General features: G+C 41.0%; 1 protein-coding gene across 3 annotated transcripts in view; it reads left to right on the top strand.

Moving 5' to 3' along the window:
• NELL1 (neural EGFL like 1) overlaps positions 1 to 25,511 on the top strand; it is an 867,563-nt gene that overhangs the window by 206,867 nt on the left and 635,185 nt on the right. For all 3 annotated transcript variants that reach the window (XM_027115178.1, XM_027115177.1, XM_027115176.1), the window contains 2 exons: positions 7,105 to 7,204; positions 21,562 to 21,690. In XM_027115178.1, the coding sequence (XP_026970979.1) occupies positions 7,105 to 7,204; positions 21,562 to 21,690 (229 nt within the window). The remainder of the gene's footprint in view (positions 1 to 7,104; positions 7,205 to 21,561; positions 21,691 to 25,511) is intronic.

Here is a 25,511-nt window from a genome sequence, read left to right as displayed (position 1 = left end):
TGGTGGGGAGACAGGCAGTAAGATATAAACAAATAAATATACAAGATGCAGCTGAGCCTTGAACAACACATGTTAGGACTGTGTGGGTCCACTTATGCACGGATTTTTTCCAGTAGTAAATACTGTGGTGCACACTATCCACTCTTGGTTGAATCCCTGGATGTAGAACCGTGGATACGGAGGAACCACAGGTACAGAGGGCTGACTATAAATTATGTGCCGATTTTAGACTGCGTGGAGGGTCGGCGCCCCTGACCCCCGCATTGTTCAAGGGTCAACTATGATGCCAAATTCTATGAAAAATACAGAGCAGGTTGAAGGGGTAGAGAGCTTTGAGGTGGGGATGGATGGTCTGGGAAAACCTCTCGGAGGAGGTCATATTTGAACAAAGTGCTGGATGAAGTGTGGGAGCTAGCCAAGCACTTACTTGGTTGAGGTGCTGTCCTAGAACGCAAGAGTGAGAGACAGAGGGAAAGAAGGAAGTGAGGGAGAGCAAATTCAAGGAGGCGCCTTCCAGAGCTGCCACTGCCCCACAGCGAAGCAGGCCTGGTTTTGAGGGGCATCTCCAGGGAGGCTGGCTGGAACTACTGTGTCACAGAATAGACCATCTCTCCAAGTGCTGTTTCCTATGGCATTTCATTTGCTTTTCGTCACATCCCTGGAGAAAAGAAAGGAGTGTATTTGAAAGGTTGAGGAGAATGAGGCATTTAGGGACATGCTGAAGCTCTCAGGGAACTCGAATCTGGTTCTTTTTGGGGAGCTTTGGGGGAGGGAAGGCTCTTTCCTGTCTCCTGTCTCTCATTGGCCAGAATCTACCACAGGAGTTAACGCCTTTGAGCCTCCCCACTGCGTTTCCCATTCGCTCTTTCTTGGCTGCCCCTGGGAAAGGCAGAGATTCCATGGGTCTGGACAGTCTGGCAGGTATGCAGGTGTGGTGGTCCTTCTGCGTCAGTGGGGACTGTGGGGTGGACTCCTTAGTCTGTGGCAGAGGTAGAGATGGTGACAGTGAGGGCTCCGTGATCTCTCAGTCAACCATGGGAGCCTCCAAACCTGGGAGTGGGGAAGCGGGTGGGTGGCCCCCAACGTGCGGCTGGGACATGACCACATAGGGATGGTGGGTGGATTAAATGAGATAAAGCACGTGAAGGACTTCGTTGGTACAAAGTAAGCCCTCAACACGTGTGAGCTATTTTTCTTATTCCACATGACCATACATGTCCTCCCTGAATATAAGGCAGATGTCACGTTCCCTGTGGATTGTTTCACTTCTGGGGGAGGGAAGGTGATTTGGACTCTAAAACCCTTACTTTTTCCACCTCAAGGGAAGTTGGGATGACTAAAGGCAGTCTTACCCACTCTGCTGATGATCCCAGGATCCACCCTGCATCTGTCACTCACGACTAGCAACCCCCTTTACATATTGGGCAGAAGTAGTGGGTAACCCTGGCAAGGGTCACGATTGTGACTCCGTCCCTGTTACCAGCAGAGAGGATCAGGGCAGACACCATCTGAGACCCCTAGAAGATATGGGTGTGGACTTACATGCCAGCATATGGGAAATGTACTTAACATGATTATTGGCACATTGTAGGTACTCTCCTTGCTCTGGTTCATCTTTTACTGTTTTTGTTTTGTTATGGTTTTATAACTCAGGAAGAAGTTGGGGCAGACAGGTTATTCTCTTTGCATATGTGGTTTGTGTGCATGTGAATAATTTCAGCATCTTTTAAAAAGTCATTAATTTCTTCATTTATTGTCTTTCTACAGTTATTTACTAAATACTTTATGCACAGAGGGAAGCCTCACTGACAATAATATTTAACATTTCTTGAATATGTAGTATTTTCTAGACACTACTTAAAACATTTGAAACTTTATCTAATGTAAACCTCATAATAACCCTGTTATTTGGTAGGGGTAGGTAGCATTATTATCATCCCCATCTTACAGATGAGGAAATTGAGGCACACATGATCAGCGTCACATAGCTAGTCAAGGAACCAGTTGGGATCTGAACCTGTGTGGTCTGAATCTACAGGCTCCTCTCTTAGCCTCTCTACTGCCAGTCCTGATGGTGTTAGACTTGCTTGGAAATAGTTCGCATTATTGAATTGTAGAAGGGTGGATTCAGAAGGATTGAATGATCACTTCAGTCTATCTGAGAATACCAGATTGGTCAGGCTATGGCTCATTGATTCCCTTGATAAAGGGTAGCATTTATAAAAGGCCAGAGAAGAGCTTCGGGACACATTTAATGGATGTGGTCAGCAGGGAGAGAGGGTGACGGGTGTAGGATGAGAAGGCCTCGGGTCTCTCTCGGGCAGCCTTTTGCAAGATTTAAGCCTTAATGCCCTAAGGTACCTGTTGTATATGATGAATTAACTTCTCTCCTAGACATCTAAAATGGTCTTGCATAAGTGCTACCCTTGGGAGAATTGAGCAAATAATTACTCAAATAATTTGTGTTCTTTTTTTTTTTTTTTTTTAATGACAGGTCATAGTCACTAGACTGCTTGCATGACAAGAATGGATGCATGCACTGAATTTAGGAAGAGAAACTGTTTCCTCCTAGTCTGTCTGGGAACAGTTTCCCAGCCTTTGTTTGTGTTCCTCATTTGGAGGACAGTGTTTGTAACTTGCCTACACTGTATTTAAGACTATAATTTGATTTTAATTTCCTGTTATTAGCTTGGTATGTCAATATGTAGTCCCATTCCCATAACTGGACTGAATTGATTATACCTTTTGAAAATACAAATAGCAAACTTGTACAATAATATATTGTAAGTTATGGGAGGTCAACCTTTTTTCAAACTAATCTTAATAAAATCACACATAAACTTCCAGTCTTATAAAAGGTCACAGCCTCAGCTGTAAATTGTTAAGATGTTTTTATTTTTATTTTTTTACATCTTTATTGGAGTATAATTGGTTTACAATGGTGTGTTAGTTTCTGCTTTACAACAAAGTGAATCAGTTATACATATACATATGTTCCCATATCTCTTCCCTCTTGCGTCTCCCTCCCTCCCACCCTCCCTATCCCACCCCTCTAGGTGGTCACAAAGCACCGAGCTGATCTCCCTGTGCTATGTGGCTGCTTCCCACTAGCTATCTGTTTTACGTTTGGTAGTGTATATATGTCCATGCCACTCTCTCACTTCGTCCCAGCTTGCCCTTCCCCCTCCCCATATCCTCAAGTCCATTCTCTAGTAGGTCTGTGTCTTTATTCCTGTCTTACCCCTAGGTTCTTCATGACATTTTTTCCCCTTAAATTCCATATATATGTGTTAGCATACGGTATTTGTCTTTCTCTTTCTGACTTACTTCACTCTGTATGACAGACTCTAGGTCTATCCACCTCATTACAAATAGCTCAATTTCGTTTCTTTTTATGGCTGAGTAATATTCCATTGTATATATGTGCCACATGTTCTGTGGTTCAAATGCAGATCCCCAGTTGACAAAAGGCTGCCTGGTGATCCATGCGTTTCATTTTCCTGGGATCATTTCAAAGCTTCAGCAAGCCCAGTTAGATAAGAAACAAACTTTTGTTCTCAATATTTTCACCAAGTGATTCCAGAAGTTAACATACTGTTTTGTTTTGTTTTATTTCTTTTATCAAGATGAATAAACTCTCCTAGCAGTCTTGGTCAGTTTTGTCCAGTTCTTGCTGCCCTGTGACATTATTTTAGGCTAGCAACATTTTTTTTTTATTTTACTTAAAGATGTGAGTTTTATATGGTATTAGAAATTCAAGTTGAAGCATAGTGATTAGTAAAGAACTTGAAAGTGTTTATATTTGACATGGTGACAGTTACTCTAAATGAGAAAGAATGGATGAATTATATTTTGCCACCAGTGCAGAGTTCCAAAGGTCATAAAATAACATACCACAATCAGGAAGTTTTAAAGATGTTAATCATCAGATACTTATTAGAGTTTGCAAATAAAGTAAAAAATGGTTTGTGCCGAATTATGTGGCTGGACTAAATGGACTTGGTGGCACTTATGTTACTGTAATCACAGTTCATATTATTTTCAAATTCATGTAAAGGGGTTTGTCTCTCCTTGAACGTTTGGAATTACGGTCTTACTCATTACATATGTTAAAGGTTGATTGGAATTGTTGACTGCTTTAATCAGTAGTCAAAGCAACCTTTTATATGTAAAAAAAAGAACCTTTCATGTGTAATTATTTTTTAAAAAGCCTTCTGTGGCATTTTTATTTTTTTTAATTCAAGAATTTATTTTATTATTATTTTTTTTTGCGGTACGCGGGCCTCTCACTGTTGTGGCCTCTCCCGTTGCGGAGCAACAGGCTCCGGACGCGCAGGGTCAGTGGCCATGGCTCACGGGCCCAGCCGCTCCGCGGCATGTGGGATCCTCCCGGACTGGGGCACGAACCCGTGTCCCCTGCATCGGAAGGCGGACTCCCAACCACGGCGCCACCAGGGAAGCCCGGTAGTGATGTTTTAAAATACACAGAATTTGAAGCAGTTTGCTGAAGCTTGTTGACACGTGACACAAAGATAGGGGTTTTAAATGTTTTCAGATAGCCACCAAGGAGATATTACTGCGTGCAGATTTTTAACTTGTATTTCCAAACATTTCATGTCCAAAGCATTGCAAAATGAGAGTCTTGATTTTTCCCATGTACCAAAAACACATTCACCTTAGATTTCAATGACAAATGTAGTGTTTTTAATACTGGTTTTTTTAATAAAAGCAAATACATACTCAAGATACAAAATTTGGACTATAGAGAAAGGAAGGAAATATAAGGAAGTAAAAGAAAATCACTCCAGAATCTCACCACCTAGAGATAATCTCTTTTAACAGTTTAATTTTTTGACAGCAAGAGTGAAATTTATCTCATCGTCTTAGTTGAGATTCTCCTAGAAGCTGACCCTGAGCTCAGGATTTTAGTACAGTGATTTATTAAGATAGTGCTCCTGGGAGGAAGAAGTAAGGGTGTGGGCATGCAGGCTTGGGCAGGGCAGGCAGCTCAGCAAGGGTGCCATTTTAGGTGAAAGCTCAGAGGTACCCTGATTCAGCTGGGGTTCTGAACGTACCCCAGCTATCATCTCCCCTTGAAGTAAAGAACCTCCCATGCCTGTCAGTCACTGGCTCTGGGCCGTGCGGCTGGGGGTTGTGGAACTTGTAGGTAACTTCTGGCTCCCTACAAAGTGGCTCCAGTGCCCAAAGGGACCCTCTGAGGGCTGAGAGATGAGCCATTAGCAGAAAGGCATTTGAAGTTGGGAGATGGGCACAGTGAACTGATAAAAGGGATCCAACAGAGTTCACCATTCATGTTTATGCAAGGAGGCAGTAGATAATAAATACATTAATATTGAAGGATCGAAGTCGAGGCAGCAATGGTAAGTAATTAAGCATTGTGTTTTCCTTTGCATTCAGCTTATGCTGCTGATAGTGAGGTTATTAACATCCATTGGTTTGTAATAATCGGTTTGATTCCCTGTTGCAAAAGCTGAGGTTCAACTGATAGGCATACTGCCCTTAGACTGGTGCTAGCTCTTGAGGCCAGGTACCATCCAGCGTGGCCTGGATTGAGGGGTGAGAGTGGAATGTAGCTGAAACGGGGACCGTGGGCGAATAGCAGGGTCAGTTCTCAGCATCTTAGGGCCAGTTTTAAGATAGGAGAAAAGCAAGAGATCTAGATGCCTTGGGACGGATCAAGAAATGAAGAGCAAAAGGGAACAAAAGACACCACAAGGAATGCCTGGGCTGAAATTTATGAGAAAGGAGAGGAAGCCATGGTGCCAGTAATCCAGATGATGGGTAGTTGGAAATTATATTGCATTTGACATTTAAAGTTACGTTTATGTTCATATTTACGAATGGATGTGCCTGATATAATGGGAGTTCTGCCAAACCAGGGAACCCTGGAATGACAGCATATCTTGGAGATGGAGAACTCAGAATCTCCCCCATCCTTCCTGGTGGCCCAGCTCCATCCTATTCTCCCATCTGTGTTGAGAATTACCTTTTGGACTTAAATGAGCTTGCTTCTTGGTTGACTTAACCATGCTGTTAAGAATGGGAGAAAAAAACTTAGCATTTTAGATAAAATAAGGGACTCTCAAACCCTTTTTTATAGTAACTATTGAGCTGATTTTAAAAATTCAGAGTGAAACTAAATATAGATGCTAGTGATGTCAACAAAGAGGACCTTTGGTGAAGTGAGGTCCTAAAGATTCACCTGCTGAATATTTAAAATTTTATTGTAAGTGATCTTATTTATTTCTAGGGAATATCTAGTGCTCATCTAACTGACCCACTTTCAGTTCATCGTACCTGTATACCTTGGTCCTTGCTGGTCCCTCCGCCAGGAAACTCTCTTCTTCCTTATCTTATTATTTAGTTCCTTCAAATGTGGCATTTTCTTCATAATTTCTCCCCACTTGGGCAGAATTAATTATTCTCCTGTGATGAGTTACCATAGCATAATTAGAGCACATTTTTTTAGGACTTACTGTATTGTATTATGGTTTCTAGTTTAAGAGGTTTTTTTTCCTCCCTCCATCCAAACTGTGAGTTCATCAAGGGCAAGGAAAATGTCTTACTTATCTTTGGGTTCACAGTGCTTGTGATCCAGGGCAGTGCCACAGCTGTCTCATAAAAGCTCATGAGAGCTCATTGTACATAACTTCCCAACTCTGTGGTCAGTAATGTCATGTTGGTAGTTCACAATGTCCGGTTATTGACACCACAGAAATCAGCAAATGCTAACTTTAGGGTTCCGCCATCCAATAGTCAATTGTTAAAAATTTACCAGCTCTACACTGTCGGTGACATTCTGCTATATAGAAGATACTCAAAACCCCTTTGTTAAAACAAAAAAGAAAAAAAAAAACAATTGTTGAAATTGAGGCTCTTCTGATACAGAAAGGGAAATTGACCTTCTCTCTTCCAGGAGTCTCATCAGTTTAATTTGCGACTGTCATTATGGTGGGATTCCTGGGATTCCTGTTAATTACCGTAGGTTGTTATCACCGCAGGCTGTTAACAATGAGCATTTATGTTTGGATCAGCAACTAAAAATATGAACATCGTCTTGTTTCCTGATTATTTGGCTTGCAGAGTGGAGTTTTAGTAAAAATTACTGAAGCGTGCCCTCCTTTGAACTGCTCAGAGAAGGATCACATTCTCCCAGAGAATCAGTGCTGCAGTGTCTGCAGAGGTAAGAGGGCTTGGCATGGAGCTTTGGGTGGGGATGGAGGGCAGGGATTGAAGGTTTAATGACTAGTGTGATGACAATAACAATTGTCCAAAACTCTGCTACTTAGATATATGTATATGCTATTTACCGTCCTCAGTTACAGTCTTATCAATTGTAAAACGGGGATAGTAATCCTGTCTACTTCCTAAGACTGCTGTAAGGATTAAATGGGATAATGCGTAAGCACCTAGCATCATGCCTACCACGTGATAAATATTCAGTGAACGATGGTTCCTATAATAATAATAATAGTTCCTGCCTCATTATTGCATTTTTTTCTCATGAGTGGGATTGGGAAACATTCTTATCAGCTCTTTCCATGGGCCAATTCCCCTATCTGCCAGAGGATGACATACACTGAATCCTTACTCATAGATTTATATACTGCTTTTTCATTTCCTGCAAGGAAAAAAGCTTCAAGTAAGTAGCACTTAACTGCTAATTAATGCACGAGCAGAAATTATTTTGCTGCCTATTCCTGAAATTCCCCTCTTTTCCAAATTTATTTCTTCAAATCCTCTGGATCAAATATCACTTCCTCTCTGAAACTTCTCACCCAGGCAGAATTAAATAGATTAGGAGAGTCTAAAATTGATTTGAAATCTTACAAAAAAACATCCAGTTAAACTCATTGCTATTATTTTAAACCTCTACCCACCATACAGTCTTCTCCACATTCTCACATATCCAGTGAGTTAGATTCTTTCTGGTTTACCTTGGAAGCTTCTAGAGTTAAGAAGCCGGGAGCGTAACAGTTTAGCTCAGGTTATATCCTATCTTACTTTTTTCTGTCTTCTCTAACACAAGCATTGGCAGATATTTTCTGTAAAGCGCTACAAAGTAGATATTCTCACCCCTGCTGTTGTATTGACAAAGTGGCAGAGGTGATTAGGTAAATAAATTAGTGGCAGTGTTTCATTAAAATTTCATTTTGAGAAACGGGTGGCAGCTCGTAATTCGCTGACCCCTCCTCTAGTACCTTCTGGTATATAAAAGTATATATTTGATCATGGCATGTTTTCAGCTTGGGCTGAGATTTCTCTTTGTGGTTAGTCTAAGAGAGCTGTGTTTTGGTAAAAATTCCCAGGAAAACTTAGTACCTGGATAACCGTAAATGGCTGTTAGAATTCGTGGTATGCCGTCAGAGTATCTCCCCTGATTTATCTGCTTTCATGGCTACAAGTGTATTTGCAGCTCAGATGCTTTAGAAAGACTAAAGATTGACTGGAATTTCAGAGGGATGCATTTATTGGTAACTGATAGGGTTGTTAAGTAGGTCTTATAATTTAATGCAAAATCCATCACTTGATATTTGTTAAGGTGCCAAGTGGGACTCAGTGTATGTAAATCCTTTCTGATTTATGGTTTCATTCGAGCAGGATCATTGATTATCCCACAGAAATTCAAGAAGATTTTCATTGCTCTGACCCAGTGTACAACAGACTGGGTACCACAGCTTCTGCTAGCATTTCTCGGGGATGCAGAAACTTTTTTTTTTTTTTTTTTTTACCAACGAAGTTGCTGAGAGATGTGACATCTCATTGCAAAGTTGACTCATTTAAGGCTCCTGTTGCTAGCGACCTGGTGGCTTTTACCAAAGCTAAGTCAGCTTTGAGGGAAAACTGGGAGGCAGGAATAGGGCTTCATAGATGCGATCATAGCCAGGGCCAATCTGTACAGTTGAGGATTTTCTTCTTCCTCCCACCTGCTTCCTTCTCAGCCGGGAAACTACCAGCTCTTTTATTTAGCAGCTGATGGTTTTTCTTGGAGGCGCGTGTGAGTGAGGGAGTTATTTATGTCCCTTGACAAGTCTGTGTTTTAACAGGAACCAACGTGTGTCTTTAGAAGAGATAGGGAAAAGGTGGAGAGGTTCTTTTCCTGGGAAGCAGGTTGAATGAAACCATTTGGGTATATGGATTCTCTTAGGTTTCTCCTATTTATTCCTATCTCAGAATTCAGACCCTAGAATGAAAAAAGTGTTATTTTTGACTGAAGCCCTTGTCAGCACCATTTACTGTCATTACCTCCTTTCCTGTTGACCCATAGCAGAGAGGAGCCCAGAACATTCAGCCCACTTGTCCACATACTGGGACTTGCTCTGCACAGTGGACAATCAGGAAATGAAAAGGATATTTGTCTGGGCAGTGGGGTGTTCTCTTTTTCATAAAAATGTAAAATTTATGTGATGATGGACCAAAAAATCCATCCAGATGCGCTCAGAGGTCCATTGTCTTGACCTATGCTCTCCATGAATTTTGCTCTGTGTCTCTTAATTCCAATTTATTTCCCAACAGCGTCCTTACAAGTAGCCTAAGAGTTTCTCACAATATTGTGGGAGATATTTTTCCCCTTTGACTTCTGTTTGTCTTTTACCTTTTCCTCTGTGCTCGTGTTTTCTGAGTGGAGTCTTGGAAGATGAGGGGGGCTGGACAGTTTTGATTCTAATTAGACTGGGAAAGCCCGCTGGGCCTCTTCTAAGGCACGTTATTCAGTTCTCCTTCCCCCTCCTCCTTGCCCCTCTCAAAACCAGAAAGTAATGAAAAGATGAGAAACGCTCAATTTCTGTGTAAACTAATTTTTATCCTGCATATGGAGGGGCTATACCATTTGCTTTGTGGATTGAGACTGTCTCCTGATTGACAGGCAGCGAGCGAACAGAGAGAGGTAAGACTGATGACCTGAAATACTTATTTCAGGCATGAGCACAGTGGTGTGATTTCAGCTGTGTGGTTTCTGCCACCCTGATATTATTGATTACAGACACGGAAGTGGCTGTAGCCTCTTTCAATACCTGTACTGAAGGCCCTTCAATTAGCATATTTATCATCTCTCTTTGTCTTACTGGGAGTGTCAGGTCTTTAGTCTGAGGGAAATCACCCCTCAGTATCATCGCTCAGAAGTCTGAGTCAAAGCCTTTCTCATGCCTGCTTGGGGATTTGAAGTTTTCCAAGGTTTATTTTCATTAGGTTTAGACTGGAATTTGAGAAAGCACGGACTTTCTCAGTTTCTCAAAGGACTTTCTACTTTCTCAGCTTTCTCAAAAGCACAGGGGCTTTTTGCCCCCTGTTGGTTGATTAAATAGTATCCATGAAGCTCTCCAACTTGGAAAAAATAACGCTTTTTTTTGTTTGTTTGTTTTTGCGGTAGGCGGGCCTCTCACTGTTGTGGCCTCTCCCCTTGCGGAGCACAGGCTCCGGACGCGCAGGCTCAGCGGCCATGGCTCACGGGCCTAGCCAATCCGTGGCATGTGGGATCCTGCCGGACCGCGGCTCGAACCCGTGTCCCCTGCATCGGCAGGCGGACTCTCAACCACTGCGCCACTAGGGAAGCCCTAACGCTTGTTTTAATGATTACATTTTTTTTTTCCGGTACGCGGGCCTCTCACTGTTGCGGCCTCTCCCGTTGCGGAGCACAGGCTCCGGACGTGTAGGCTCAGCGGCCACGGCTCACGGGCCCAGCCGCTCCGCGGCATGTGGGATCTTCCCGGACCGGGGCACGAACCTGTGTCCCCTGCATCGGCAGGCGGACTCCCAACCACTGCGCTACCAGGGAAGCCCTGATGATTACATTTTATGAATCGATTCTTTGAATGTAGGAGAAAAGGGAGGGATGAAGATATGTTCCTACCATAGAGAATAGTCCTGTCGTTTTCATGTCAATGACTGAATGAAATTATTTTCAGTACCAGCTGAAGGCTCTGTTTCATCTGTGAAATAGCGTTAAGACCCATTTTGCAGAGTTATAACTTGTTTCCTCAAGACCTAACGTGTTGGCTTGATTATGAAGCTAATTTTTTTTTTACACTGAGTCATCATGCCCATTTTCTGATACGGTGGTATGGTGATAGAGCTCCCTCCCCCGCTTGCTTCCATTCAAGGAGAGAGGTGCAGATTATAGCTTTATACTGGGTTTTTCTCTTTGTGGGAATCAGACCTAAGACCTTCGAGTTAAGGATAACAGGCTCTGGCTGATTTATACTGTTCGTTGTATCAGCAGAACCGATATCCACACTCGGTGCTTGGACACCTTGACTCTTCAAATCTTGGGTAACGACAAATGCTGTAACTCATTTCTCTACCCTTCAGAGAAAAATGAAGGTAATCAGCTGAACAGGTAGTTATATCCACAGGGCTACTGGTGCAGCCAGGATGCTGTTAGGGACAGAACTGCAGGACAGTTAGGGAAAACACATGCAAAAAGAATCACGATGTTAGACGTTGGCAGGGAGAAGCCACTTTGCAGTTGCTGGGATCCACCATCTCAGTCACCAGCGACACTACCCAGAGCAGCCCTAATCACTGGTGCAGTTTGTTTCTGACGCCTCAGGACGGTGTGTGCTGGCAGCATGAAATTTGTTTATCCTCATCATTACCTTGAGGTAATGGCTATAGCAGGAGCCCGTCCACTTAAGCATAAGGCCACGAGGGTGGAGAAAGGGGAGTGGGTACCGGAGTGACGTCTATGCTTCTGCCTTGGAAGGAGTAACAAAAGTGTGGCTGTAGCCCCAGCGGAAAAAGATTGCTCATAAGTTGCCAGTGCTCTCAGTTGAAGGGGGAACAAAAACCAACGTGACTGTGTCTTCTCAGGATCGCTCTGGGAAAACACACCAATCGTTTGGCTCATCCCAGAATGCTTGCTATACTCCTTAGGGTTTTATTCCCTTCATAATTGGCTCAAATTTTATCTTCAGTGTTGCCAGTGACTGTGGAGGGTTTGGCCGCATGTTTAAGCTTTTCAGTGTTGAGGAAAAAGTTCTTTCCGACATCTGTTCCCAATGTGTTTATCTGTAATTTTAATTCATGCCCACTTGCCTTGTCATCTGGCCTGGGCTGAAATTAGTTGAGATTATTACTTGTACTACTTAAGATTTTATGCCCTTCAGTTAACTCCTCCCAAAGAGTCTTGGTGTGGCATGATTTTCTTTTTTTCTAGACCTCCTCATCATCTTAGATGAATTTGTAACTGAAATGGTTTTAGAGGATTTCAGTGTATTTGAGATGAAAAGAGACCTGTAAAAGAGGCACTGAATCAGAAGGTAAACTAGTGCCTGTATAGAGGAACCCATAGTTTATAGATGGGTCAGGTCCTCTGCATATTGATAGATGGAATCTGATCAAAATACCTGCAGCCGTGGACCACAGTGGGCACTGGAATGACAAGGCTATGTGCTCAACTGTTGAGGTTGGGAACAGAGGGCCTTTGGAGAAGAGTTCAGTCTCAGGGAGCTCTTGAATTCTGTGTTCCTGAAAGTGCCACAATGGATCCAGGCCCAGGGAGCCTTGGGAAGGAGGCACATTGCCCCAGAGAGAAGACCTGAAACTAAGACCAGGCTGCCTTGGACTGGAAGACCCCTAAGTGTTGACTACTGTAGAAAAACCAATTGCTTTCTAAGACAGAACCTGTGAGAATCCAGAGCTCTGTCTCTAGTAGGCCCATCCTGATGTTACAACCCTCTGTCCACAGGAGCTAAAGGACTGTCCTCACCCCTCCAGGGCCCAGGCTTCTGTGGTATGTATGTTGGTTGTGGAGTACGTTAGGGCATCCTGTTCCCATAAAGGATCTTTGGGCCGTATCCCTTCTATAGGGCCAGTCCATGGGTGGAGCTGTCTCCATACCAACTAGGCACGTGGAATGTATTGTACTTGGTTTACCTTTGCTCCTTGTGACTTTCAAGCTTGGGCAAGCAGCAGTGATATGAGGAGTATTGGCTTTCTAGGATTTGAGTTAGTGTAGAGGAATCTGAGGTGCCTTTTCAGATTGTCATTTCAAAGGTAACCTGCTTGACCCTTGGGGGATGCATTAGGGACGGGAGATTGAGGACAAGCAGTGGTGCCCTATGTGGAATCAAACTTTATCGTAGAGAAACTAACTCCTGCCCAGGGGTAGTGACCTATTCATTCCTTGCTGTGGAAGAAGTCACAGTAGTCAACCGTAAAGATGCTTATCCATCGTTGGATGGAGAAACCAGAGATGAAGCAGAATGGGTGGATGGTTTGCTGTAATTATAAAAAGGTACAGAGTGGGATCTGGAGAGTGGCAGTGTGAGGGCTTCATTACGATGGGCAGGGTTTATTATATGCAGATTAGGCCAATGGATTTAAAGAAAGCAAAGAGTTTTACAAGTGTTATTGATCTTTCACTGGCAATAGAACTCTAGATTCAGGACCACGAAGGGAGTCCAAATTTTAGACCGCTCCCAATGAGAGGAGAAAATATGACCCCAACACTTAACGTTTCTTCTTTAGTTTCCTTGATCATGTCGTGGACACATGCTGCTCCCTGTGTTTGGAACTCTTATGATTTGTCCAGTCAACCTCACTCATCCCTCAAATCTCCTTTTGATACCTAGTGTTAGGACCCTTCTCTGTGATACATTCCGGAAGTACCTTGCTCCTCTCCATCACAATATTTCCTGTAACCCAACACTCAAGGGTAGCCATCCCTGCTAGAGTGTTAGATGAATGAAGGCATGTTTATGATGTTTGTGGCTTTTTTGTTATATCCCTATTGTGTAGCACAGCGGCTGGGCACACAGCAGGGGCTTAATAGTTGTCAAATGAATGAATAGTACCTCTGCCAGGAACTAAAGGAGGTGTTTGGAATAAAACCTGGAATCCCATTTCAGCAGATTGTGTGTCTTCCTCTGAGCATCTGCTCATTTCCATCACTCGAACGTAAATAAGCTCCAAGTGGGTATTACTCATCTTGGTATCTCATCCATGGATGGTGTTCTGTCCTGTGATGTTACTTTTCTCCTGACTTTGAGTCCCCAAGCAGCAAGTAATAATGGACTGTGTGCTGGAGAAAGAAATAAGGTTTGTTCCTTTGAAAGGTTCAAGGCATGTCAGGGACTAGAAATTGCTAATGACTGATGGAGTACTGGTCTCTTCAGGTCAGGGTTGGCGTTCCTTGAATGTCCCTTGATTAAAATTATGGCTGGGAGGTCGTGTAGAGAGACTGGGTATTAGAATCATATTTGGATTTATATCTCTCTTTCACCCTGCTAGCTACGTGACCACAAGGAAGGTAATTAACATCTTTGAGACTTGGTTTATTCATCTTTAAAACACTCCTTTAATTCTAGTTTTGAAAGACTGAGGATTTAGTCATTAGCTCTACAAATATTGGAGTGTTTATAATGTGTTGGATATTGCCTTAGGCACAAGGGAAACAAACTCACAGGGTCCTTTCCCTTGAAGAAGTGAGCTTCTCATGTGAAGACAGACATTCAACAAATAAACACAGAAATTAACATGTAATTAGTAATTGCCGATACCTGCTATAAACAAGAAAAATAGGGTGGTATGGGAGAGAGTAATGGGATTTTCTTTAGACCTGAGGGACAAGAAAGCCTTCTCTGAATAGAATATATTTAAGCTGGGACTTGACGGCTGAGTAGAAATTATTCTGGCAGGGATGTTTCATAATGTTCTGAGTTGGTGGGACAAGCTTGCAAAGACCCTGAATCAGGAAAGACTGGAGTACTAGAGGAATTAAAACAAAGGCTGATACAATTGGAGGGAAATGACAGAGGGAGAGGAGAGCCTGTTTGTTGTTTCAAATCAAAGTTAAGGATTTTGTATTTTTTCTTAAGTAAAATGGGAAGCCCTCACAAGATTTTTAAGGGGGCTTGTGACATGACCCAATCTGTTTTATTTATGTATTTATTTATTTAGGCTGTGCTGGGTCTTAGTTGTGGCATGCGGACTTCTTAGTTGCGGCATGCGGACTCTTAGTTGTGGCATGTGGGTCCTAGTTTCCTGACCAGAGATTGAACCCAGCCTCCCTGCATTGGGAGCACGGAGTCTTACCCAGTGGCCCACCAGGGAAGCCCCCCCAGTCTATGTTTTTTTTAAATTTTTTAAATTTTTATTGGAGTATAATTGCTTTACAATGGTGTGTTAGTTTCTGCTTTATAGCAAAGTGAATCAGTTATACATATACATATGTTCCCATATCTCTTCCCTCTTGCGTCTCCCTCCCTCCCACCCTCCCTATCCCACCCCTCTAGGTGGTCACAAAGCACCGAGCTGATCTCCCTGTACTATGCGGCTGCTTCCCACTAGCTATCTATTCTACGTTTGGTAGCGTATATATGTCCATGCCAATCTATGTTTTAAAAGGATTTGTTTGTGAGGAAAATAGATTAGGGACAGGCAAAAAGGGGAACAGGAAGGCAAATAAAGTGCTATCCATTTGAGAGATGATAGTTTGGAATAGGATGAGTTTTTCTTCTTGCTGTGGAGTGGGGGAGAAAGAGATTCCAGAGATATTCATGCAATAAAATGAATAGAACTTGGCAAGGGCCGGTATTTGAGGAGAGAGGACAAAGATGACTCAAAAAAAATAAAGAAAGAAGAAGATGGTTTAAGTGGATACAGGTCCTGCAGATGGTTATGGAGAACTTGGAGAGCATGGATTTTGGAATTAAGAGTTCAGTTTCAGTGAGCTGCGAGACAACCGTGAGGACATTCAAATGAAATGTCAAGTGGGCTATGGCTATAGTGACATAAAATACAATATGTGGGCTTCCCTGGTGGCGCAGTGGTTGAGAGTCCGCCTGCCGATGCAGGGGACACGGGTTTGTGCCCCGGTCCAGGAAGATCCCACATGCCGCGGAGCGGCTGGGCCCGTGAACCATGGCCGCTGAGCCTGCGCGTCCGGAGCCTGTGCTCCGCAACGGGAGAGACCACAACAGTGAGAGGCCCGTGTACCGCAAAAAAACAAAAACAACAACAAAAAACAATATGTAAAGTAGGACATGCAAGACAGTGTTATTTCCTATGCTTTTGGAGGGCGGCGTGAGCCTTTGTTACTGCTTCTAGATAAGCGTGGATGTTCTTAGCCAGAGGCCAGAAGAGATTGAGCAGAAGAATTGGCCTAGTCTCAACTTTTCTTAAGAACAGATTGGCAGAGCCTGCAGTTGGGTCCTAAATGGGCCTATTTAAAAAAATTTTATAGAGCATAGCAGGAGTTGAGATCCACAAACATCATCAGAGAATGATCATTAGTAGTTGTCTATGCCCCAAAGTATTTAAATCATAGAATAATAATTTTCTTAGTGGTCTTAACAAGAACTTGAGTCAAATCATAACTCTCCCACTTCCTGGATGTGTTGTTACCTTGGATAAGCTAGTCCCAACCACATTTTCCTAATCTGTGAAGTGAGGATAATAGTAATCTTTAGGGTTGCTGTGAGGGTTTCCCTTACTTACCTAGCTGAGGTGTGTAACATGCTTAGCTCTTTTTAAGGGGGATTGTGACATGACCCAATCTGTTTTATTTATGTATTTATTTATTTAGGCTGTGCTGGGTCTTAGTTGCGGCATGCGGGCTTCTTAGTTGCGGCATGCGGACTCTTAGTTGTGGCATGTGGGACCTAGTTCCCTGACCAGAGATTGAACCCAGGCTCCCTGCATTGGGAGCACGGAGTCTTACCCAGTGGTCCACCAGGGAAGCTCTATGCCTGGCAAGTTAGAAAAACTCAATAAATAGCAGCTTTCATAATAAAAGTGTTCTCTGTATTTGGACCAGTACTAGTTAAATGATGTCACTGTGTGCTTCTAATTATAGGACGATAATTCCACAGACTCTAGAGCTACTTATTAAAAATATTCAAGTAAAATAACGTGAATATTGAGTATGTGTGCGCATGTGCGTGTGTATTCTACAATCTGGTCACAGCTTCTGATTCTGGGGAAAAAAGACAGTGATTTAAGAAAGAGGGTGATATATATATATCATATATATATGATATATATATGATTATATATGATATATATATATATGGCTCTGTGTACTTTCACAAGTGCACTAACTTCTCTGAGCTTCAATTGCTACATCTGTGAAATAGGGATAGTAATTCCAGTTTCATAGGGTTGTTAGCAGAATTAAATGGGATGATGCATCTGAAACACTTCATTGAGTGCCTAGCATATATTACATGCTCAGTAACTGTTAATCATTATTATTACAACTGTGCCAGATTATTTGAGGTTCTTTAAACTTACCCTTTTTCCTCAAGGGCTGGAGTTCCATTCCTCCCACTAGGATCTGTGTCTTGCCCCTTTTCAAGTTTCTACCTGTGATGAATCAAAGGTCAAGTTTTGCATCATCTAGAAGGGATTTCTTCTCTGACACACTATGATAGTTTGTACTGCTCACAACTTAACTACCCCTGTATTTAGCTTATCTCCCCTTAGAGTTTCTAATTTCCTTGTGGTCAGGGAATGTCTCAAACATTTTGACGTTGCCCCCGGGAGCTTCCGTGGTGCTGCAGTCCACAGAGTAGGTGCCCCATACAAATTCAGTGGATGATTATTCACTCGTGCATAAAGGCAAGCAGGCACTGAATAAATATTGCTTGAATGAAGGCCTGCATTAATTAAAAAAAAAAAAAACACGTGTTTTTGGCACAATGGTGAGGCCCAACCAAAGTGGATTTGTCCATAAACTGGGTTTGTCTCACAGGGGCCCTTCATTGTCCTTGAAATACAATTGACCCAACTCTCTGCATTGTGAATTGATATGGCACGTGCTTGATAGATATGCATTGGAAAATCAACAATGTTTCAGGGGCTTTATTCCAGCCTGTCAAATGCATGTGGAAGGAGGACAGTTGCAGTCTTGGGAAAGAAAAAAAAAACAACACAGCCATGTAACAAAGGATGCACATACGACATTGAGTCAAGGATTATAATGAAAGAAAATGTGATAACTTAATTGATCAATTCTGACGTGGGGAGGGAAGGCCAGGCACTTCCTCTGGCAAAGAAAGCTATGATGCCTAACAATTGTCCCTTTGCTAGCAAAAACATCACGTACTTTTAATGGTTATTGTAAGCTTTTCAAGTCCTTGTAAAAGTGCTCTTGACTGACACACGTTTCATAATTCCAGCAAATTCTTCCTCTGATTTTGATTGGGGCAATCTCCAGTTGGCAGGTCAGATAGTGAGGCTGGATGTGATGCCACGCTCCCCTAAGCCTGTGGATCTACTCTCTAACGTCCCAAGGAGCATCTACGTCTTTCACTTTTTTTTTTTTTTTTTGCTAGGTTTGCTCTGTGAGAGGATACAGGAAAAGTACATGGGCCTTGGAGCTTACCAGACTTAATTTAGAATCTTAGCATCTCCACTTACTAGCTAGATATTAATGAGTCTGGGCTTTTCTTATCTTGAAGCTGAGGATAACAGTGTTATCAACTTATTTGAACTTCTATGTCGTTGTCAGTATTATCATTATCATAATCATTATTCTCGTCACAGTGGCTGACGTTTAGTGACCACCGAGTACGTATCAAGAATTGCCCTAAGTGCTTTATATGGGTTAGCGCATTTAACTCTTTCCACACATATTAATAAGGTATATTATTATCCCCATTTAAAACATCTAGTGTAATGCCAGACATATAGGTACATGAATGTTATTATTTAATAAGAGTTGTTATCTTTTAGACTAAGGATGGTCTAAAGAGTGTTGGTTTAAAATTCTGTTTCAAAGGAAAAACATTCTAGAATGTTACCACCAAAAGGAATTAAACTTGGAGTTGATATAGTTCAGTGTTTTCTATATTTTTTACAGCCAGAAACTGTTGTTCACATGATCACTATATCAAAAATATAAAAGCAAAGCTATTCTATTTGAATCGGGGTGGGGGACTTGAGCCCTATCCGACAGCTCATCTGTGCCCAAGATTCTGAGGAACAGTGTGAAAATCACTGATGTTGTCCTTTCCTGGTATACGTACCTAGACAGGCAAAGCGATTTATTTTGTTTATTGGTATAGACCCTGAATTATAAATTAGATCTCCTCTCCAAGAACAGTTGTTTTTTTTTATGAGACTGCAATATGTGATGTAGCAGTATAATTATTATTTGCTAAAATGTACTGAGTTAAAGATGATAAAGCACCTTCATATACCTTGTTATATTTGAACTTCACAATTCCTGTGGTGGGCGTAGCCTATTACTTCTTGTTCACCTAAAAATGATGCGTAACAAATTTTTGGGGGGGTCGGGAGGAAATTGGTGCAGCTTGTCATAGAGGTAGGAGAAAAAAATATCAGAGACCAGAAATGTTGGAAAAGGGTGATTCTTTTGAGATAAGTTAACACACTGGAGTTAGCATTTGCCCAGAGGGTAGAATGGTAGCATCTGGCTTCTAATGGACACTGTTTAAGTAGACAGGAGACAAAGCCTGGGGCTGGTGTGAGATGCATTAAGCAAGAACCTTGAAGGGTAAATCCTCAGTGGGTGACTAGGAAAAATCCACTCTGCAAGAGGAGACTTGCCTATCAGTCTCGACTCTAGATAGCGAGTATGGCAGAGAAAAGTTTGCATTCCTGAAAGCTTAGGGCCTAAATTTATTCTACCCGTGTGGCTCAATCCTTATGCCCCAAGGCAAAATGTAATTTAAAGTGATGGTGGGTTGATAGTTCCCTCAGGCACCTGACAAAAGCAAACACAGATGCTCTCTGAAGAAATAAATTTTACAGCCCAAACCTCAAGTAATCTCCACAGATTAAATCCTAAAACATATGAGCTCACAAATAAAAGACTCACTCAAAACACAAGAAAAGAAGTCCTCATGCATGATACTCAGCAACACAAACTGTAAAATCAGATGCTGATTTTACTTTAATAAAGTCGGAAGACTGAAGATACTGGAGTTATCTGTATAAAATATGTCTAATATGTTTTTAAAAAAGGAAATTAAAAGATGAAAGAATAAGAGACCACAAATTTGATCAAGGAGACTGAAAGAGAAAGAAATTGAATTCTACAAAATAAAATTGTAAGTAAAATAAAAATGATATGGATGACTGAAACAGAACATGACACTACTTGAGAGAATTAATAAACCAAAAGATACATCCAAAGTTAAACAGAATTCAGCATAGAAAAAAGCAAGGGGAATAGTAAAGCAAATCTAAGAAACATGGAGGAGAGCTTGAGAAGGAAGGAATAATATTTATCTAATTCGAATTCCAGAAAGAGAGGATAGATAAAATGGTGAAAAGAGAATGTTTGAAGAGAAAATACCTGATAATTTTGCAAATTGATAAAAGATTTAATCTTTAGATTCAAGAATCCCAAGGAATCCTAGGAAGAATAAATAAAAATAAATTCACACCTAAATACCTTAAAGTTAATGAATACAAACAAACCCCCTTCCCCATCAAGCAAACAACCAAATAAAATAGATCTTAAAAGCCACAGAGAAAGTGTTTGTCACATACTAAGAAATGATGATTAGGTTAACAACTGACTTCTCAAGAGTGATAATAGAAGCCAGAAAACAATGGAATATCTTCAAAATGTTGAGGCAAAATAACTCTATACCCAAAAAAGCTATTTTTCAATTAAGAGGGTGATCAAAGGACATATTTAGATAAATTAAAATTGAGCACAGTTACTATCAAAATATCTTCATTAAAGGAACTTATAAAGGATACATTAAGAAAAATAACCATCCTAGAAGGAATGTCTGAGATTCAAGAAGACTCTTGGGCAAAGAAATGTTAAACATGTGGTTAAAAAAGTATGCCTCAGGAAGCATGTTCAAGAACATTTCTTGCAGCATTGTTTGTAATTCCAAACCTGCAAATAACTCAAATGTCAATGTGTAGTATAATGGATAAATTTTGGAATATTCATGCTATGGAATATTATACACCATTGACAAATAAATGAAAGATAGCTATAGACATTAACATGGATGAATAGAAAAAAACCACCGTGGAAGATATTACAGTATGATTTCACATGTGAAGTTCAAAATGGGCAAAACTAAATAATCTATAATTTCGAAATACATACCTATGTATGATAAAACTATAAAAATATGTAAGGGAGTGATTAACACACAAATTAAGAGAGTTGTCTGATGGCTGGGAGGAGGATTCATTGGGGACCTGTAATAAAGGGGTACTGATAATATTGTATTCATTTTATTTATATATTCATATATATTCATTTTATATATCTCTTATGTATCATAAATTTTGCAATAAAACAATTATAGAAAGACAAGTCATATAAGAAGGCAGTAGAAAGAAGATTCAGGATCAACATGGATAAAAGCCTTCAAGAAGGAACAACTTTAGCAAGTTTGTATATTAGGGGGAAAAAATGTGAAGCATGGGATGGTCCAAAGTTTCCTAGTCCTACTCTTCTACCCCCTTGCCAGCTTACCTTTGCATATTGCCAAGGCGTGTTCTCATGTATGCTGACATATAATAAAAATGTCTCATGCTTTATTATTTGGAAGTCTTTTATTCTTTTCTTTCCTGATGTAAAATTTTGTTTGCTTCTTTTAGGTCATAACTTTTGTGCTGAAGGACCTAAATGTGGTGAAAACTCAGAGTGCAAAAACTGGAATACCAAAGCTACTTGTGAGTGTAAGAATGGTTACATCTCTGTCCAGGGAGACTCTGCCTACTGTGAAGGTAAGTGAACTATTTAATAAAGTCAACTTGTGAGAAATGTATTCCTGGTGGATGTGGTTGAAGAATGAAAGCCTTCACTTGGTTTTGGTCCCATGGGATCCTATAAAAAATTAGACCAACAATCTAGGCTATTCTCTTCTTCTGACTTATCCAGGCTGCTTAGTAGCATGTAAAAGCAAGACCTTTCAATCACCAGCAAAACCCTAAACACCTCATTTTATGTTGTCTTATTTGGGTATATTGTCTTCTTCAATTTCAGTTAAATGTTACATGGTGGATCCTCTTTTTGAATGGATGCTTTGATACTAGCTTATACCCAATTGCCATCATCTTCACCTGCCAAGGGCAGAGTTTTTTTTCAGTTGTGTTTCCTAATGACTGATTCATGTGTTGCTGATTCCCAAACTCTACTAAAAGTCCCAGTGACAGATGGACTCATAACTTTGGCACGTGGATTGGTATAGTAGGTTGGTGGCCTCAAGCATCAGTGACCCCCCTTTTCTACTTTATAGAGCAGAGCAACTCCTCTGTCTTATGTGAACCCCTCTTTCCATGCTCAGCATGCTGGGGGCAAGCACTGCATACTCCTGTTCCTTTAATATACCAGAGGATCAGGGATTAGTTCTGACCCTGGATTTACATGTACAGTGCCCTAAAATCTGAGCCCATCCATTTCTCCAGTGCTCACTGGCTCTCTCCCATCAGTTTAGAGAAATTCTTGTAGGCAAAATGATGGCTAGGCTGTTTTTCCATCCTGGTTGGACCTAATTATTCCTGTCATCTTTACTAGTATTATTGAACCTTGGTGTTCTGTTAATTAGGAAGGTAGATGTCTTGACTGGAATAAATGCTGCAAAATCTTGGTCACTGTCCTCCTACTGATTTGGTTCTCAAGTGGGTCAGGTATCGTCAAGGTAAAGACAGTTGATGACAATAATGGTAAATTCCTTTCCATTCTTCTGTTTTATGTTGTTGACCCCTGCTTAACTTTTTGACTTTGACTAAAGACCTCTTCAGTTGTTAAGGAAATGTTTCTAATTACTGTTAGTGTTCAGAACCTGGTAGAAAGCCTCTGTTTTTCATTTCTTCTGGAAGACTTTCTTTATTACTGCTTTGGTTCTCATTAGCAATATAAGTCTAACTAATAGTTAACCCCCAACACACACACTTTTTTCTACACTTTTTTTTCCTTTTGCTTACCTGTATAGATTTGAACTTGATTTGGGAGACATGCCACTTGGGAGGGTGAAGTTGCCCTTTAGTTATGAACCTTTTCATCTATCCATTAACATCGTGTTACTTATTTGTCAGTTTTGAGGAAGAGGACTATTAATTTCAATACTTCACATTAACATTTATTTTTTATATCTTACCTTATGCTAGTTTGTATTTTTTGTCAGAAAATTACTGTAATTTTAAAAATAAAAAATGTGAACATTTTCTTCTCCATTTATCATGAAAAAATCCCACAAGCCAGGTAATGGTCTAAAAAATTTGTTTTCTTACCTTCTGCTATATGTGGGGAGAGACTATGAACAATTATAAAAATGATAGAAGGAACCTCAAAATAATTTGAATCTTGATTCTACCATTGGCCGGTGTTTTAGTTGTCTATTGGAAGCAGTACACCCACCATTCCTGGCTCCCCTTAGCTATTGAGACCTGGCAGAACCTGGGAGGAAATTGCTGGTACCAATGCTGTTTTGGGACTCTTTGATTCTCTCCTCATTTTTTGTTACATAGAATCAATTTTATGAGGTACCATTTGTGGTATTATGCCTACCCTTTGTGAGGCCTTATTTTATTGATCATGTTGAGCGATTCTAGGTCTGAATCCCTGTTTCCTTGAACATGCTTCTCAACTCGTTGTGTGCGCGGGGCCTTGGGTCAGTGTATACTGTGGTACCACCCTTGAGTCATGGTAATGTCCTCGGGCTTTAGTGATTTTTCTGTGATCAGGGGGACATTCTGCAATTCCAGAGGGCATGTTCATAATGAGAAGGATAGCACTTAAGGAGAAATGACTAAACGTTAGAGCCCATTTACAGTCTAAGAATAGAACTCAGGGACTAAAACAGGGGTCAAATACTGGGCAACAGAATGGGAGGCACTGAGAACCAAGTAGAGTGAATATCAACATTTAGAGCAAATGCCCTCCTCTCTCTTCATTCAGCCATCTTCAGCACACTTGGGCTTTGGGCTTATTTTCCTGTGGTTGAGTGGTGGCTGCCATAGCCCCAGACATGGTGTCCTCATACCAGCATCCCAAAGAAGGAAGGAAGGGGCAGGGGTTAAAAATCTTCTCTGTGTGAGGTTCTGTGTTTTTTTTTGTGTGTGTGTGTGATGATCATATGGTTTTTATTCTTCAGTTTGTTAATATGGTGTATGACATTGATTGATTTGCATATATTGAAGAATCCTTGCATCCCCAGGATAAATTCTACTTGATGATGGTGTATGATCCTTTTAATGTGTTTTTGGATTCTGTTTGCTAGTATTTTGTTGAGGATTTTTGCATCTATATTCATCAGTAATATTGGTCTGTAATTTTCTTTTTTTGTAGTATCTTTGTCTGCTTTTGGTATCAGGGTGATGGTGGCCTTGTAGAATGAGTTTGGGAGTGTTCTTCCACTGCAATTTTTTGGAAGAGTTTGAGAAGGATAGCTGTTAGCTCTTCTCTAAATGTTTGATAGAATTCACCTGTGAAGCCATCTGGTCCTGGACTTTCCTTTGTTGAAAGAATTTTAAGCACAGTTTCAATTTCATCACTTGTGATTGGTCTGTTCATATTTTCTATTTCTTCCTGGTTCAGTCTTGGAAAGTTATACCTTTCTAAGAATTTGTTCATTTCTTTCAGGTTGTCCATTTTATTGGCATAGAGTTGCTTGTAGTAGTCTCTTAGGGTGCTTTCTATTTCTGTGGTGTCTGTTTAACTTCTGCTTTTTCATTTGTAATTTTATTGATTTGAGTCCTCTCCCTCTTTTTCTTGATGAGTCTGGCTAATGGTTTATCAATTTTGTTTACCTTCTCAAAGAACCAGCTTTTAGTTTTATTGATCTTTGCTATTGTTTTCTTTGTTTCTATTTCATTTATTTCTGCTCTGATCTTTATGATTTCTTTCCTTCTACTAACTTTGGGTTTTGTTTGTTCTTTCTCTAGTTCCTTTAGGTGTAAGGTTAGATTGTTTATTTGAAATTTTTCTTGTTTCTTGAGGTAGGCTTGTATAGCTATAAACTTCCCTCTTAGAACTGCTTTTGCTGCATCCCATAGGTTTGGATTGTCGTGTTTTCATTGTCATTTGCCTCTGGGTATTTTTTGATTTCCTCTTTTATTTCTTCAGTGATCTCTTGGTTATTTAGTAATGTATTATTTAGCCTCCATGTGTTTGTGTTTTTTCCATTTTTTTCCCTGTAATTCATTTCTTTCTTTCTTTTTTTTTTTTTTTTGCTGTACGCGGGCCTCTCACTGTTGTGGCCTCTCCCGCCACGGAGCACAGGCTCCGGACGTGCAGGCTCAGAGGCCATGGCTCATGGGTCCAGCCACTCCGCGGCATGTGGGATCCTCCTGGACCAGGGCACGAACCCGTGCCCCCTGCATCGGCAGGTGGACCCCCAACCACTGCACCACCAGGGAAGCCCCCCCCCGTAATTCATTTCTAATCTCATAGCGTTGTGGTTAGAAAAGATGCTTGATATGATTTCAGTTTTCTTAAATTTATTGAGGCTTGATTTGTACCCAAGATGTGATCTATCCTGGAGAATGTTCTGTGTGCATTTGAGAAGAAAGTTTGATCTGCTGTTTTTGGATGGAATGTCCTATAA

This window comes from Aethalodelphis obliquidens, unplaced genomic scaffold (assembly GCF_003676395.1).
Source record: "Aethalodelphis obliquidens isolate GAN/ISIS:26980383/991018 unplaced genomic scaffold, ASM367639v1 scaffold14, whole genome shotgun sequence".
NCBI classification, from domain to species: Eukaryota; Metazoa; Chordata; class Mammalia; order Artiodactyla; family Delphinidae; genus Aethalodelphis; species Aethalodelphis obliquidens.
Note: the sequence above shows the minus strand (reverse complement) of the source record. Positions and strands in the feature narration are given on the sequence as shown.